The sequence below is a fragment of the Microtus pennsylvanicus genome, chromosome 19, assembly GCF_037038515.1.
Source record: "Microtus pennsylvanicus isolate mMicPen1 chromosome 19, mMicPen1.hap1, whole genome shotgun sequence".
NCBI lineage: Eukaryota > Metazoa > Chordata > Mammalia > Rodentia > Cricetidae > Microtus > Microtus pennsylvanicus.
In genome coordinates this window covers 2,496,423-2,511,670 of record NC_134597.1, presented here as the reverse complement: position 1 = coordinate 2,511,670, position 15,248 = coordinate 2,496,423, and the positions used below count along the sequence as shown (strand labels likewise).

Here is a 15,248-nt window from a genome sequence, read left to right as displayed (position 1 = left end):
TGCAAAAGTCAAGAATGTCCACAGCTCAGCCAGGTTTGCTAGTTTTGTTTGCTTGTCCCTCCTTCATTGAGAGCAATGAGAAAGTTTTCAATTATAACACACCTCACAGTTTTTAAATCTTCTTAGTGATTTGACCATTTGTCATTAGAAAGCAACTTTCTGTGTTGGTAATGTTTTTGCCTAAATATTTATTTTCTCTTGTTTTAATATAGCTTATTTTCTTCAGCAGGCATGCACTGACTACTCTTTTTGTAACTCAAAGTCTTCCCGTTCTTTATTTTAGGTACACTTTCCTAACTAGGAAAGTGTTCTTTTCAGAAAGAAATCTGGACATCTGTGCTCAGTTTAAATTTTTGGGTTACTTGTATTTATTTTTATTTTAAATAGTTTTACCATCTTGCTTGGTTTCTACCTTCTGTACATATAAGTTTTTAATGTATGAACAATCTTTGTAAAAACATATTTTTTTTTTAGTTTTTAGTGATGGTGGTATATGCCTTTAATCCTAGCACTTGGGAGACAGAGGTAAGCAGACCTCTTTGAGTTTGAGGCCATCCTGATATACAAAGCATGTTCCAGGACAGCCAGGGCTACATAGAGAAACCCTGTCTTGAAAACCAAAAAAAAAAAAAAAAAAAAAAACCCCACCAAACAAACAAACAAAACTCCCAAAAACTCAAAAACATTTTTACATATACACATAAGTGATGTATTTATGTGTATGTTACATCTGAGTATGTATGTACACATATGTGTATAAAATACATACTTTGCACCAGACTTGGGGAGATGTTCTTTGCTTAACTGTTTCTCTGCTGTTCTTTATTTTAGGTGTACTTTCCTATTTTCAGAAAGAAATCTGGAAATCTGTGCTCAGTTTAAATTTTTGGGTTACTTGTATTTGGAATTGGAATTTATACCTCTTAACTCTATTCAACAACAACAAACACAGGATAGGCAACGTCTGCCTCTGTGGTGTGTGGGAAAAGGGAATATACAAAATATAATCTGGCAAAGGTTTGCTCAGAAGTTGGAACGAGTTGTTTCCTTGATATCTGTATCTTTAGAACTGGGACACACTGTCTTTTCTTGCTTCTTTTAAAAATGTATTTAAGTTAAAATGCATCTTGTTTGATAATTTACAGAATGACTGGGTATCCTTAGAAAAATGCTGCAAACTTAAGTATTCCACTAGGAAATAAAACATTTCATATTGTATATCATTTTATGTGTGTAGAGTAAGCCATTGTAGTTTTCTCAATAACTGACAAGCTCAATATACTGACTTCCAGAAGGAATTCTAAACCTATAAATATTAAACTGTTTCTTTGAAATCAAATTTTGTGTGTATAAATATTAATGGAATATATGTTTACAAACACCAAACAATATATAGGTAATGTCACTGTTTCCTGTTATTCTTATGAGGAACAGTTTCTAAGGATACAGGACCCACTTTGTCACCACTCTGTGGACATCTCCCATTTCTCAGTTCTGCACCACCAGGAAAGTTCACGTGACAGGCAGATTCCCATGGCAAAGTCATGAGCTGCTCCTGTTGGTCTGCACCGTGAACCTGCATTATCCACCCTCTGCCACCCGCTCTCCCTGGATGGAACCACACGGTTTGAAGACAGGATAGAAAGACATATAATAGAAGGAGGTAGCGGAATAGCTCACTCCCCCCAAATTAGCTAATTAGTCCATGGGAGGATAGTAATCCTTGTCAGTTTTCACGGCAAGGTCTATTTTTAAAATGAGAAAGTCCTCATCAAAAAAGCAGAGATATATGCACTACTGTCTCTGTTGAGAGTTTAATACCAGTGTCAGGAGGGCTGCAGAAGGCAAGATGCCAGTGTGCACTGCTAACTACAGTATATACTGAAACACTGGAGCAAGAATAAATAACACTGAATGTTTAAAGTCTTTCACTCAATATTTGCATTATTCTACACTAAAATTTTTAAGGAGTTTTTACTCAACAAAGTAAGTGGAAATGCCTTTTCTTAGTTCAAAAAAATTAAGAAAACTAGAAAATCTAAAAAAAAAAAAAAATGGGGTCAATACCTGGAATTACATATAGCCACTCAGTAATATGTGGCTTCTAAAGACAGTTAAGTTGATACCCAGTAATATGGTGAACTGTGGTAAGCAGTGGGAGAAAGCAAGATATGAAATTATACTTTGAAAGATTATGATATATTAAATACACTAAAAACAAAAATATATTAATTAAACATTAGTTAATAATTCAAAACATATTAAATAGTTAAAATATGTTAAAAGCTAAAAGGAACTGTGTCAGGGTACTAACAAGGGTTGAGGTACTTCCTCCTTGTTTCCTTACTAAGAGGTTTCACTAACTTTCCATGAGAAAAACTGATTCTTGAGAAGAGTCTTGACAATACCTGAGCTGCCATGCCCCCCCCCCCATTACAGCAAATGCTCCTCGTTCCCAGCATCAAATAAGAAGGGTCATCTCCCCACTATCAGTTAGCACGCTCCTCCTGTAGATACCCACTTGATAGTGTCTGAACCAGCATGGGGAAGGCACGGGATGAGGGGGAGTTACCTTATTTCCTTCTTCTTTAAACTGGGGGTTAATTATTTTTACAAAAGAATAAAATAATTGACGGATTCTGGAATCTCCGATAAATGCAATGTGTTTATCTACAAGGCAAGTCTTTGCTTCACTGAAATTGAGAAAAAAAAAACATTAATTAAAACAAAGTCAACCTAACTGAAGTTGAAAGAACATGGTTTAATGTAAAACAAAAAACAAATAAAACAGAAAAGCAGCACAAACTGTTAGACAGCCAATCACACAACTTTAGAATTAGGTAGCCAAGTCTGTTTAACTTGCTAGCCTATGTCCTCATTACCAACTAACTCAATAAGACCCCATGCGTTAAACATCCGAGAAGCACCCTAACTCTACTGGCCTTTGTCCCATTGCTCTGTGCTGAGGGCTCAGGAATCCAGGTTACAGAACACATCCGCTCCTGACACATTCTGCCCTCATTACCTGTTATCTCAGATAAAGCTATTTGGTCCAAGCCCTTCCTCTAAAGCTGTGGGGCAGCTCCAGGCCAGGCCAGGCCAGCTCTCTCTCAGGAAGTCTCCACCCACCTGCAAAGCACTGTATCACCTTCATGTTTGCTTCTCACTACATATTAAGAATTATGCAAGGAAAAAAAAACCAAGCAATATGAAGACATTTTACCTCATTTTGTATTTATGCATCATACAACTGTGAGGTTGCCAAACTTTGTCTCCAAGAAATCTGCCACTTGAGAGAAGGTATTCACACGAATCATTGCCTATAACGGTAAAACACCATGGTGTTGTAAACATTAGTTCACTTATTTTTTTATAGTTTGCATATTCTGGTCTTATTCAGAGTCCTTGAAGTCAGGAAGTAAAGTTTTCTAGACTTCCTTATGCCTCCCAAAGGCACACAAGTGTTTCACAGAAGCATGGTACACATCAACATATCAACAAGCTAGAGGAAAAGAGCCACTTTAGCATTCCCACTTCCTGTAAGGGACTTCTTTTCTGTCTGTTGAAAATAATTCTTCTCTCATACAACACATTCCAACCGGTTTCCCTTCCTCCCCTCCTCCTAGTTCTACCACCACCACCCCTCTCCCCTAGATCTACTCCTCCTTCCTTTCCTCTTCAGAAAAGAGTAGGCCTCCAAGAGATGACAGCCAGACAGGACAAAATAAAATACAACAAGCTAAGGCAAAATCCCTCATATTGAGGCTGCACCAGGCAACCCAATAGGAGAACAAGAGTTTCCAAAGCAGGAAAGAAGGTCAGAGACACATCTTCTCGCACTGTTCGGAGTTCCACAGAAACACCAAGCTAACAGCCACAACATGTATGTAGAGAACCTGGTGCACAGCCATGCAGGCCCCATGCTTGCTGCCTCAGTCTCTGTGAGCCCAGATGAGCTCTGCTTAGTTGATTCAGTGGGCCCTGTTTCCTGGGTGTCCTCCATCCCATCTGACTTCTACAGTCTTTCCTCTTCTCTTCCACAGTGTTCCCTGATTTCAGAGGAGAGGGACCAGTTTAGACTCTCTGACTGTGGGTCCCTGCATCACTTCATCCGCTGCAGGAGGAAGCCTCGCTGGTGCCTACTAAGGACTTCTAACCCCTAGATGCTGTGGTCACCGTTTTGATGGTTTCTTCTAGCTCCACTTTCTTTCCTCAGACATCAACTCAATCTGAAATAAGTTTTAGGGCATTTTATCAATTTGTTTCTGACTGAGAAAAATAAAGCATAAAGGCTAAAAGAAAGCCTTTGGAAATGACTCCCGTTACAACTACACTTCTGCATTAGCATCTAGAAACCTGGTTAAAACCTAGGGTTAGAGTTCCTGGCTAGGATCCCTCTGGCTCTGTGTAAACTGGGAGAACCGTTCTACATCCTTTGGCCATTTTATTTTACCTTAACCAAAGACCCAGGACCCAAAGGATGAAAGGGGAGATATTTGCATTAACTGCAGAGTATAGGAAAATAGGAGTTAAAGTTATCTCTAGTTTCTTATTAACAGTTAACAGCACGCTAAAGTTGGTTTAATCATGTTAGGTCAGGCTAAGTACTCCAATAAAAGGACCAGTGCAGAGCTGACAAACACTCAGTATGGAGGCACTCGGGGTAAGGCTCAAGGAGCTCAAAGATGGCTGCTGTTTCTGTTTCCTTGGAGACTGGATCCACCCAGGGCTCCTGCACAGCACAGGAGCAGTCCACCGCTGGACTACAGCTTCGCCCTCTCACCTCTTTTTCTGTCTAGTATTCATTTGCCTCGACTGCCATAATACACAGCAGAAGGACAAACAGTCAACACAAACGCAGAAGGACAAACAGTCAACACAAACGCAGAAGGACAAACAGTCAACACAAACGCAGAAGGACAAACGGTCAACACAAACGTGCTGTTGCTACAGTGTCCTGAACACAACAGAAGGGAGAACTCCCAACGCTGCCATCTTCCTGGTGAAAACTGGAGCAAGTGCAGGATACCAATGCTGAGTTTTTCTAGTTGCAAATGTACCTTCAGCAAGTTTTTTATTTCAAAGATTCTAACAAGCTATACTAGAGATAAATAGTTCTTAATTCATTCCAATTTTTAAAATCTAGTTCTAGATACCCCCCCCCCAATTAAAGCACACAAATAACCAAAAATGAATAAAGGAAGGATTACAGAAAAACACAATTAAGCTATTTTCCTAAAAACATTCTTCTGCATGTATTATTTTATGATAAGCCTACAGCAAAACTATTATAAATTATAGTATGTTTAAAATGAGAACAAAAAATTGATATTTATTGCATTTCTACCTTTTCAGATATACATACAAAACCAACTTGTGAGTTAGTAACAACTACTTTTTAGAAAATATGAGTTGCAAAAGTGAGGTATCAAATCTGTGGGTATTCCCACCCTTCTATTTTTTAATAAAAGCCTAAACAAAAACAGTCGTTTTGATCAACTCTTGGTGTCTCCATGTGTGCAGATGGAAGTGACGTGCCCATAGCTTAAAATAGTTCATTTCTTCTCCAGAAATGCTTGACATGCAGAGTTCTTTTCATTCTTGGTACAACTGCCAACATTTGGCTCCTTGGGCCATCTACTGAAAAACAACAGGTCTAATGTCCTGAACCCATTTTAGAAAAATCCTATAGCAAAGGGAACTTGAAGAGATCAGTAACCAAGCTCTACCAACACGGTACTCCAGAGACACAGTCTCTCAGGGAACAGCGTTCTTTCATATGCCAGTGAAAGCCAGTTGGTGGTTGACGTTGCTAAATGTGTAAGAGTGGCCTTTTCACATTTAACAAAATAAAAATATCAGGAATAAGTACTCACACACCTAATTAAAAATAAATTAACATGATTTACAAACTTCTCTAAAACTCCCTACTCTAAAGCACATTCTCTTAGGAAGGAAATGCTTTCAGATGAAATTAGTAAATGTATACACAGTTGTTAAAATAAGACAATGTATTACTTTTTTATTTTTACAATATGCAAACCCCTTTCAACTATATCAAAAGCAAAAAAGGAATCTCTAATTGCTATTTTCAACTGTCTAATATAAATCTGATAGTTATTTTAATATAACCAACTTAGACTACAAAGAACTTGGAGAAATCAAAGTAGTAATACAACTTTTAAAGACAATTCCCAAAGAGCTGGCTCCCATGCTCAAACTATCTAGATGAATGGCTATCTTCTTCCTTTCTCTGTTATGCTTGGTATAATCTTTCTGGTTAGTGAATACAGACACTCCAATTCTTATGCATGGTATTTCCCAACAACAGAAAGGAAAGCAAGAACAAACCGAATAAATAAGCACACCAAGAAACTAAAAACGCCAGTAACAACTGAAGAAAATCTCCAATAGGCTTCAGAAGTAACAAGTTGCTTTTCAGACTGAGTCGCCGTACAGTTGTGTTGCCTGCCATCAACCCTAAAAGCGCCAGCTCATACAGCATGCGTTCATTACGTTCCATAGAAGAATACGTCTAAGATCCAGCAAGTTGATTCTGTGCTGAAAGCATCACTTAAATTTTTCTTTAGAGAGCTGAGCATCCTAATCCTAACATTTGAAAGCAGAGGCAGGGAGATATTTAATGTTGACATTTCATATGCTTAGTGATGGAAAGAAAATCAATTTCAAAAAACTTAAGACATTGAAGTACATTAATTTTACCACTTTAAAGCTTTCCCAGCCTCTGGTCAGAAATCATGTGTTTACTCCAGAACCACACAATAACAGACATTTTAAAGAATATATTTTAAAAACTCATTCAAACATATCATAAGACATATTAATAATTCAAAAAAACTCTTCTTCCTAAAGTTGAGATTAGAGCACAAAATTTACTTAGAATCACAACTGAACCAAATGCAGAAAAAAAATAAGAGAAAATAAATTTTGGATGTCTACTCACCAAATAGGTGTTTATGGAGTTCCTACTGTGTGTTAGGTTCTGGCTATTTAAAAACAGTTAAGATACACTTGGAAGCTCAGTGTGTGTGTGGAAGAGAACAACATCAAGTCTTGTAAGTACAACACGGTAACCATGTACAAGTTGCTCTGGAAGAGACTGGTTCCTCCTTATTCCTAGTACTGTGAAGGTAACGTTTGAGTCAAGCATTGAAAAAAGGCCCCGAGAATTGTAATTTAAGGGAAGAGGGGCTATTGCAGGTAGAGAAAAGCAGCAAAAGCAAGAGTACTTTGACACTGTAAGCTTAAAGCTTAGGAAGAATGGGGAGGATATTAGGTAACAAAAGCAAGCCTTTTGAAGTTCTATACTGCAACTTCAATATTATCACTTGGTCGGAAAAAGAAAAACAATGGGGAAACTCTTTACTGGTAGTAAATTAGTACTTTTAAATTATCTAGCATTAGTATTTTAAATTAACGTCATCTTCCCTAAACCTTCCACCAAGCTCCCAGAAAGGCAGACTATAACATAATGGCACCAGGCTCTCTAACTAGTCCTAAATCATAGCTCAGCCACTGACAAGTCGTATATTCTCAGGCAATTTACTTAACTTCTCTGGTTTCGTCTTTAAAATGTAAATAATTCTCTAATTCACAGAATTTATGACACATTTTTTCATAGCAGGAAAAAATGTTACCAATTAAACTTTGACATGCCATCAAAGTTTTAAAGACTCTTCTTGATTAGAGAAATGTTAAGGGGGGGGAGATGAAATACTGTACCTCATAGACGCTGTAGAGATGAAATGAAGTATGAAAACCTTAAACATTACCTGCATACAGTAAGTGCTCAATTTAATGCACAGAACTGGGAAGCTTTACTTTCCAAAATGTGTAATTCTTTTATGTTGAATAACTTTCAAACCAAGAGGTGTGTGTATGTACGTGAGTGTGCATGTGAACTCATTCTACCTAGATGTGTAATTCTTTTATGTTGAATAACTTTCAAACCAAGGGGTGTGTGTATGTGAGTGTGCGTGTGAACTCATTCTACCTAGATGCATGTTCACACCCACACACCTAAGACCCTGATGTGGACTATACCTCCACCATCCATCTAAGATAGGAAGCCGTTTCTTGTTCCAAAGATTTCTATGTGGTTCAAGCGCATGTTTATATGTGAAAGGCACTGCATCTGACATGGGTTTGGCACTGCCAAGACATGGGTGGCTAATATGGTCCTGGTAAGACGTTAATTTTTCCCAAACGGACTCTGGTTCAAGTTCTTGATACTGAGTCTGCGCAAGTGCCCAAGCCAGGGGTACTGCTTCCCATTCAAGGCAGCGGGGAGGCCATGAGCCCCTGCTGCAGGAGGCTTTCCAGTCTCAGATCGCTACATTGACTCAAAGGGCCCATCCTACATTCTAGTTTCTCTGCTGATGGCAGATCTTGATAAGATGCAGTATTAAAAATTAGTATTCCACGTGATCGAAGACAACAAGGAAAAACTGTACGCAAGCTAGCTGTTTCTACTTAGGACAGCAGCGAGGAACCTCAGCTCTGCCGGCGTCACAAGCACAACCTGAGCCGGACTACAGTCAGCTCATACCAAACCAGCATAAAATGGCTTATCATATTTAAAAGAAACTTGTTTTCCAAGTTATCAAAAGTCAGTGCATCAACACTCTTAAGTGTATTTTATATATGAAAACGTAGCGTTCTTGATGGCGGCTGTAGACGAACCAAGGCTTTCCCAGGTCATCTGCTAGAACTCTGTAGAGGACTGGATGAGAATGGCCCCAAGAATATTTATAACATAGCAATCCAGTTATGGCGCTAAAGTATAGGATCTGATAGACTCAAGAGCAGACAGAAACACAGCACTGAGTTTCACCAAAATGGCCTCTACTTTCAGAGACTGCCTGAGACGAGGAAGGAGCTCAGATTCTAGGACCCCAGTGACTGCAGAGTTTGCCAAAAGGGTTGTACAGTATAAATGGGTACACCTATCCACACTTGACTAATTATGTCGGTCACCAAGAGCTGTCCAGATAATGGCTTTGGTGGTACCAAGTGTCAAAAATAAAAGACCCTATATTTCCCTCCTTCTCTTACTGTCTGTCCTGGTGGCATTTTTCATAAGGGTGGGGGGTGGTCAATCAAAAAGACAAGCAAGTATCTCTTAATAAATGAAGAATAATAGTTCCTTTCCAGCTTGCTACCACTCTCTAGACCCATATTGAAGGCCTGCTTTCAAAAACTTTACTACTTGCTTCGACTGCCCGTGTCTTGTCAACTCCCAACTTCTTCAAACAAACAAGCAAGCAAACAACAACAAAAAACCCAAAACCCTTGCCTCAGTGCCTTTTATTTGTAAAAAGTGTGCAACCCAAACTCTTGAAAAAAAAAAAGTGTATGGAAGGCTGGTGACACCTCCCCTTTAGCCAGAGTGGCTCCTCTGACAAGGACAAGCAGGGCTGCCCAGGCAGCTGGGTCCAACCCTTGGGACCGGAGGCTGCAGGCAGGGCAGCAGCCAGACCCCGTGGGCGCCCGGTGTGCGACCCCAGCGTCCCGGAGGCGGCGCCGCGGGCTGGTCCGGGGGGCCCCGCGCCCGGCCTCCCCCGCCTGAGCGCGGGGCCGGGCGCGGCTCCAGGTCCCAGCCCCCAGGGCGGGCAGCTGGGGGCCGAGGGCCGCACGGCCCGGCCTGGCCCTGCCCCGGCCCCGGCCCGCGGGGGTCGCGCGGGGCACGTGGGGCGCCGAGGGCCCGCGGGAGGCCGCAGGCGCGTGGGCGTGCTGCGGCGGGGGGCGGCCTCCCGCGCGCGCTCCGCTCGGGGCCGCGGCGCCGCCTCCCCCGGCCGGCCCGGGGCAGGGGGAGGGTCGGCTCACCTCGGTAGCGGCGGGACGCGAGGTGGCACGCGGCGAGCAGCAGCGCGGCCACCAGCGCCAGCAGCTTGGCGCTCCTCACGCTGAAGTAGTGGTTGATCTCCCGCTTGCCCAGGGTGTAGGCCAGAGCCGCCATCTTGGTTCCTCCATGACAACAGTGCGCGGCGGAGCGGGGAAGGGGCGCCGCGCAGGGGCAGCACCGGGGCGGCCGGCGCGGGAGCCAGCCGAGCAGAGGCCGCAGGCTGCCTGGCCCGTCGTCGCCCTCGCCGCCGCCCGCCGGGGAGCCCGAGCCCGTGGCGTCGGCGCGGCCGGCCTCGCCCGGGCCCTCGTCGGCCTCCCCCCAGCCCCGCCGCCGCTGCTCCGCCGTGCCGGTGCCCCAGGCGCCCCGGCCGCCTGTCTCCTCCCCTTCCTCCTCCCCGGTAGCCTCCTGCCTTAAGAGCGGCTGCGCCTGGCAGGGGGGTCCGGATGCCCGGGGCTCCGGGGTCACCGGGCCCGCGCGGGCCTCCGGGGTCACGGGGTCACGGGCGCCGGCGGGCGGCGGCGGCGGCTGCACAGACATGGGGGGTGTCGGCTCTGGGGCTGCCTCCTGGGGCACTGGCCGCTACCTGAGCCCAGGTTGGGGCAATGGAAGTGTTGTTCCGGAAAGTACACTCCCTACTTCCCTATCACACCCCTTTTCTGAACTTGCTGCTCCCGGGGCCCGCCCAGAGTCGTGGGGGCTTTAAAGCCACGCGCGCGACCAACCTGGCCAGTTCCCCTGGACCTCAGATGGAACACTCAACCCAAGAGTAGGGGGCCTCCCCTTCACGATTTGCTCCCCCACTGCCATGGCTCGGCCCTCTGGAAACTTTCATTGACCCATTGGTCCCCTTGCAGTGGGTGTAGATGCTTAAGTTAGTGCAGGTGTCCTTAGGAGAGCCCCGTTCTCCTTCCTGTTTACACAGAAACTGGCCAGGGTGGCAGATTGGTTTGTCCTGGTTCCTAAAACTTGGTTAATGTTTCGTGATGGTCCATAAAAAAACCAACGTCTCGAGATGCGTTGCGGGCCAGAATGGCTGTTGACATTGTGGTTAGCAGGAGAGCCAGTCAAGTCGGAGGTGTTCTCTCCCGTGTTCGTTAGCCATTCTGAAACTTGCGCTCAGAGGCCCCTCTGTGAGCATTCTAGAATATGGAAGAGAGAAGGGACTTACAGACCCCGTCGACACATTCCCCTTCTCCACTGAAGGATCTTTCGAATTATATTTCCAGCCACCCGAGTTTCGTATCGTGAAAGATTCTTGTCGCTTAAATGAAACCGCATACATCACTGTCGTAGGTATGATGTTAATAAGCAGTAAGGTTAAAGAAGTGCACAAACATTTAGGCACTGTTCGCTGCAAATGGCCGCTTAATTTTGGCTGTCTTTCTTCTGATCTGAGCTTGATCACATGCTGGCAGAATTGAATCAGATACGGTAACAAACCAGATAACTGGGCTAACAATATGGGGCCTGCCAGTCACACCCTAGACAATTCTATGATGTCATCAACAGTAGATGAGAGTTTCTGAACCACCTTCAATAGCCAGCGTTAGCCCCCACCCCACCCAGGTTGGTATGATGTCTGGCAAAATCAAACCTGGGGTTGTCCTTAATTGCGGTTACCAGAAGGCTTTCTAAAATATTAGAAATAACTGGGAATGAATCATGTCTCTAATTCTGCAGGGTAAGAACCCGAAGGATCAGCGAAGCAGTGGAGCAAATGCTAGTGACCTGTCTCTTCTGTTCCTCCATCCGGAAAAGGGCGTGATCCTCTCTTCGCCCAGCCGTGCTATTTCCTGTCTCCTGTCTGCACTGTCCTCTGAAACCTCTATGGTTGATTTTGGTCGGCTAGTGTAGCTTCCAAAACTGTTGACCACTCTCTCATTTGGTATCTATCCAGCAAATTTTCTTTCATCTCTAGACCTGGTTTGTTTGTTTGTTTGATTGATCCCTTCTTCTTCTTTTTTTTTTCTCTTTTTTTGTTTTTTCGAGATAGGGTTTCTCTGTGGTTTTGGAGCCTGTCCTAGAACTAGCTCTTGTAGACCAGGCTGGTCTCGAACTCACAGAGATCCGCCTGCCTCTGCCTCCCGAGTGCTGGGATTAAAGGCGTGCGCCACCACCGCCGGGCTGTTTGATCCCTTCTTAAGAGCCCTAGCCGGGTACCAGTTGTCAGGCTGCTTCCAGTGTTTCTATGGTCTCAGCATCAGCTCACCATCAGTTGGGTCCCTGTTACTCTCAGGATCCTTAAACACACATATGCATGCACACACGCACACACGCGCGCACGCGCACACACACACACACACACACACTCAGAACTGTGTGCCTTATTAGTGTGTCTCTGCCCTCTATAGAGCTATCCACTGGTTCTTCCAGCAGGATAGTCTTGGTTGTTGGCGTTTCTAATGTAAACTCATCACAGGCCTCCTTGTACTGTCTACTTCTAGCCTACACACCTCGTCGTTTCACTGTCGATGGAATTATCCAGGCAAGTGTTTGTACTGCCCTCGGTCTCCTCTACGTAACCCTCAAGTCTGTTATCCCGCCCATCTCCTTGCTGTGCCTTTTCTTGTCGAATGCTAAACTGATAGAATTACGTCTCCTGCTCAATTACCTAACCCTAAGGTATCTAGAAGGTTCATGAATCCATAGTTGGGTACTTCCTTTCTAATAACATTTTAAGGAGCCGGGAGAAAAGAGGAGAAGGGGGAGGAAACATCTGATGTCTCTTCCAACTGTTAATCACTTTAGAACAAGTTAACAAATTATTCTTTTTTTTGTCTTTTCCATTCTTGGTCAAAGAAAGTTTCCTCACTCCCCTTTCCCAATGGTGTTCCTTTTGTCTGTGACAATGTCCCCCTTCACAGGTTGCCAAGTGCTCCCTGTTTTCAGATACTCCTGACTACACCACGCAGTCTTTTCTCTTAGCCATCAGACATCTGAGAGGAACACATAATGGTCACTCTCTTTGGGACTTAATGTTTTTGTGAGTAGCGAGAGTGGACTCAGTCTCCCTATACGGTACCAGCTGCACTGAGCATGTGATCCCACTATCTCAGCCTCCTGGAGGCTAGGATTATAGGCACTAAACAACAATTCTTTTAATTCTTTTTTAAAATTATTTATTTATTTTTATTTTGTGTACATTGGTGTTTTACTTGCAGGTATGTCTGTATGAGGCCATCAGATCTCCTGGAACAGGAGTTACAGACAGCTGTGAGCTGGTACCTGGTTGTTCCTTATTTAAACACCAGAGAAATGAGAAAGTGACACTGTATCTACTGTTTTACTTAGACCACCCTTAAAATACCAATCAGGAGGTTGGAGAGGTGGCTCATCAGTTAAGAGTGCTTGCTACTCTTCCAGAAAACTACAAGCTGGTTTTCAGTAGCCATGCAAGTCACAACCTCCTGTGACTCCAGCTCCAGGGAGTTGAACACCCTCCTCTGGCCTCTGTAGGCACACGCAAGCACACACAGACACTCACAAAGTATTCTAAACAAGAATATATGTATATGTAATTATATATTACATATAATGGTCACTAAAATCTCTTAAATTATCAAAACTAAAATTATCAAAACTACTTGAAATAAGAATTTACATCCACGCATTGCTAAGGATGGATCCTACTGTAAGTGTGAAGCACTTTGATATGAGAGCCCCTGCTGAGATGAGGCCATCAAAATTAGGTCATCTAGAAACTAAGCTTCCAAAACATGAATGAACAGATTCTCTACTCTTTTAGCATGCACAGATGCCTCAAATTACATGATAATGTGAGTATAATAGTTGAACAGTACATAGTTTTCATAGATAAATATGTGCAAGTTGGAAGGATACATGCCCAACTCTTTTATTGGTATGAGCATGCTATCAGAGAAGATGGAGTAACTTATGAATCAGCATGTTCTCTTCCTTTGCCTTCCCCAAACTTGTTCTTTTTCCCCAGAATCTTGCTTAGGCACAAGCCATTGCAACAGACTTCTGCTGGCTCCTGTCTGATCTTTCACTTTTAAAGTCTCCCCTCTCTTTCTCTATCTTCTTTATCTCCTCCTTCCAAGCCCCCCCTTTCTTCTCCTCTCTCTTCTTTCTGTAATTACTACTAGAATCGTTTAACATAATTGGTCTTGTCACTTCTCTACTTTAAAACTTGTGTGGTTCACCAGGGAACAAAATGAATTTCCAACCTTGCGACATGTTTCAGATGTCTGTGACCAGACCCAATTACTCTCTCCTTCGGGCTTGTATTTATCTTCCTGTTCAAGTTGAAGTGTGAAATGCCCTGAGTTAACTGTATGCTTTAGTACTTGGTCCAAAACAAGCCAGGCTGCTGTAGGAGGTAGGAAAGTCTTCTGGACAGGAGCCGAGCTGGCCAACCTCGGACTGTAGGTGTTGGACTTCAGGATTATAGGTTGTCTTCAATTCAGACTGTAATTACTTCATGATCCCCAGAGATGTGATGAAGCAGCTTCACGGGTCTGCTGTCCTTTCTCTGTCACACTGTACTGCATTCCTGAACCATGAGTCAGTACTCTTTTCCCTTAGGTTGTGTCTGTCAAGAATTTGTTCATAGCAATGAGAAAAACAACTAATTCCATTGCCCTGGCTTGAACTATTTTTTTTCTTCTCACCAATATATTTATTCTACTTTTAAAAAATGTTTCTCTTTTGAAGGTTCTGCTTCTTCCATTCCTTTGTACCTCTACCTCCTAATGGAATGGCAATCTCTACCTCTTCAGCTCTCATAGCACCATCTTCCTGTTTGTGCTTAGGAACCCGTTCTGCAGAAAGCCCAGGCCAATAACAACAACTGCCTCCCTTGCCTGTGATACCAAAGGCGTGGAGACACCACCAGTTCTGTGTGGAGGGAAGAAACACTCCAGTGCCCCGGCAATCCCTCAGTTACTGTGTCCGTTGTCTTCTTCAGCATGCCTTTGACTCTCAGTTTTATGTATTACAGCACAAGGAATTAGTCCTTCTTAAACTATGTTAATTATTCCTTTCGTATTATATTTTATATTATGCTTGGAAGGCTAGAGTCTTCCAGAAGCACAGATATAGAAAGGACTGATGTGGGAAGGAACTTGAGAGAAGTTACTACAATGTTGCCTTTAAGAATTGTTGTTAGGAGGCTGGAGAGATGGCTCAGCACTCAAGAGCATTAGGTGTTCTTCCAGAGAACTCAGGTTCAGTTCCCAGTACCTACATGACAGCTCACAGCTGTCTATAACTCCTGTTCCAGGAGATCTGATGGCCTCATACAGACATACCTGCAAACAAAACACCAATGTACATAAAATAAACATAAATAAATATTTTTAAAAAGAATGAAAAGAATTGTTGTTTACATCCAGGCGTATTAAAACTGAAAAACACCCGGTAC

At 43.3% G+C, this 15,248-nt stretch overlaps 1 protein-coding gene across 3 annotated transcripts in view; it reads right to left on the bottom strand.

Annotated features, from left to right (window-relative positions):
* Positions 1-10,484, bottom strand: part of Casd1 (CAS1 domain sialic acid O acetyltransferase 1) — a 40,686-nt gene extending 30,202 nt beyond the window's left edge. Inside the window, exons 1-3 of one of the 3 annotated variants that reach the window (XM_075953921.1) lie at positions 9,847-10,484; positions 3,224-3,320; positions 2,573-2,693 (exon numbers count right to left, since the gene is read on the bottom strand). In XM_075953921.1, coding sequence (XP_075810036.1) covers positions 2,573-2,693; positions 3,224-3,320; positions 9,847-10,402 — 774 coding nt within the window. In that variant the 5' untranslated portion in view covers positions 10,403-10,484. The remainder of the gene's footprint in view (positions 1-2,572; positions 2,694-3,223; positions 3,321-9,846) is intronic. The other 2 variants (XM_075953920.1, XM_075953919.1) reach the window with 2 other exon arrangements.
* Positions 10,485-15,248: the final 4,764 nt, after the last annotated feature.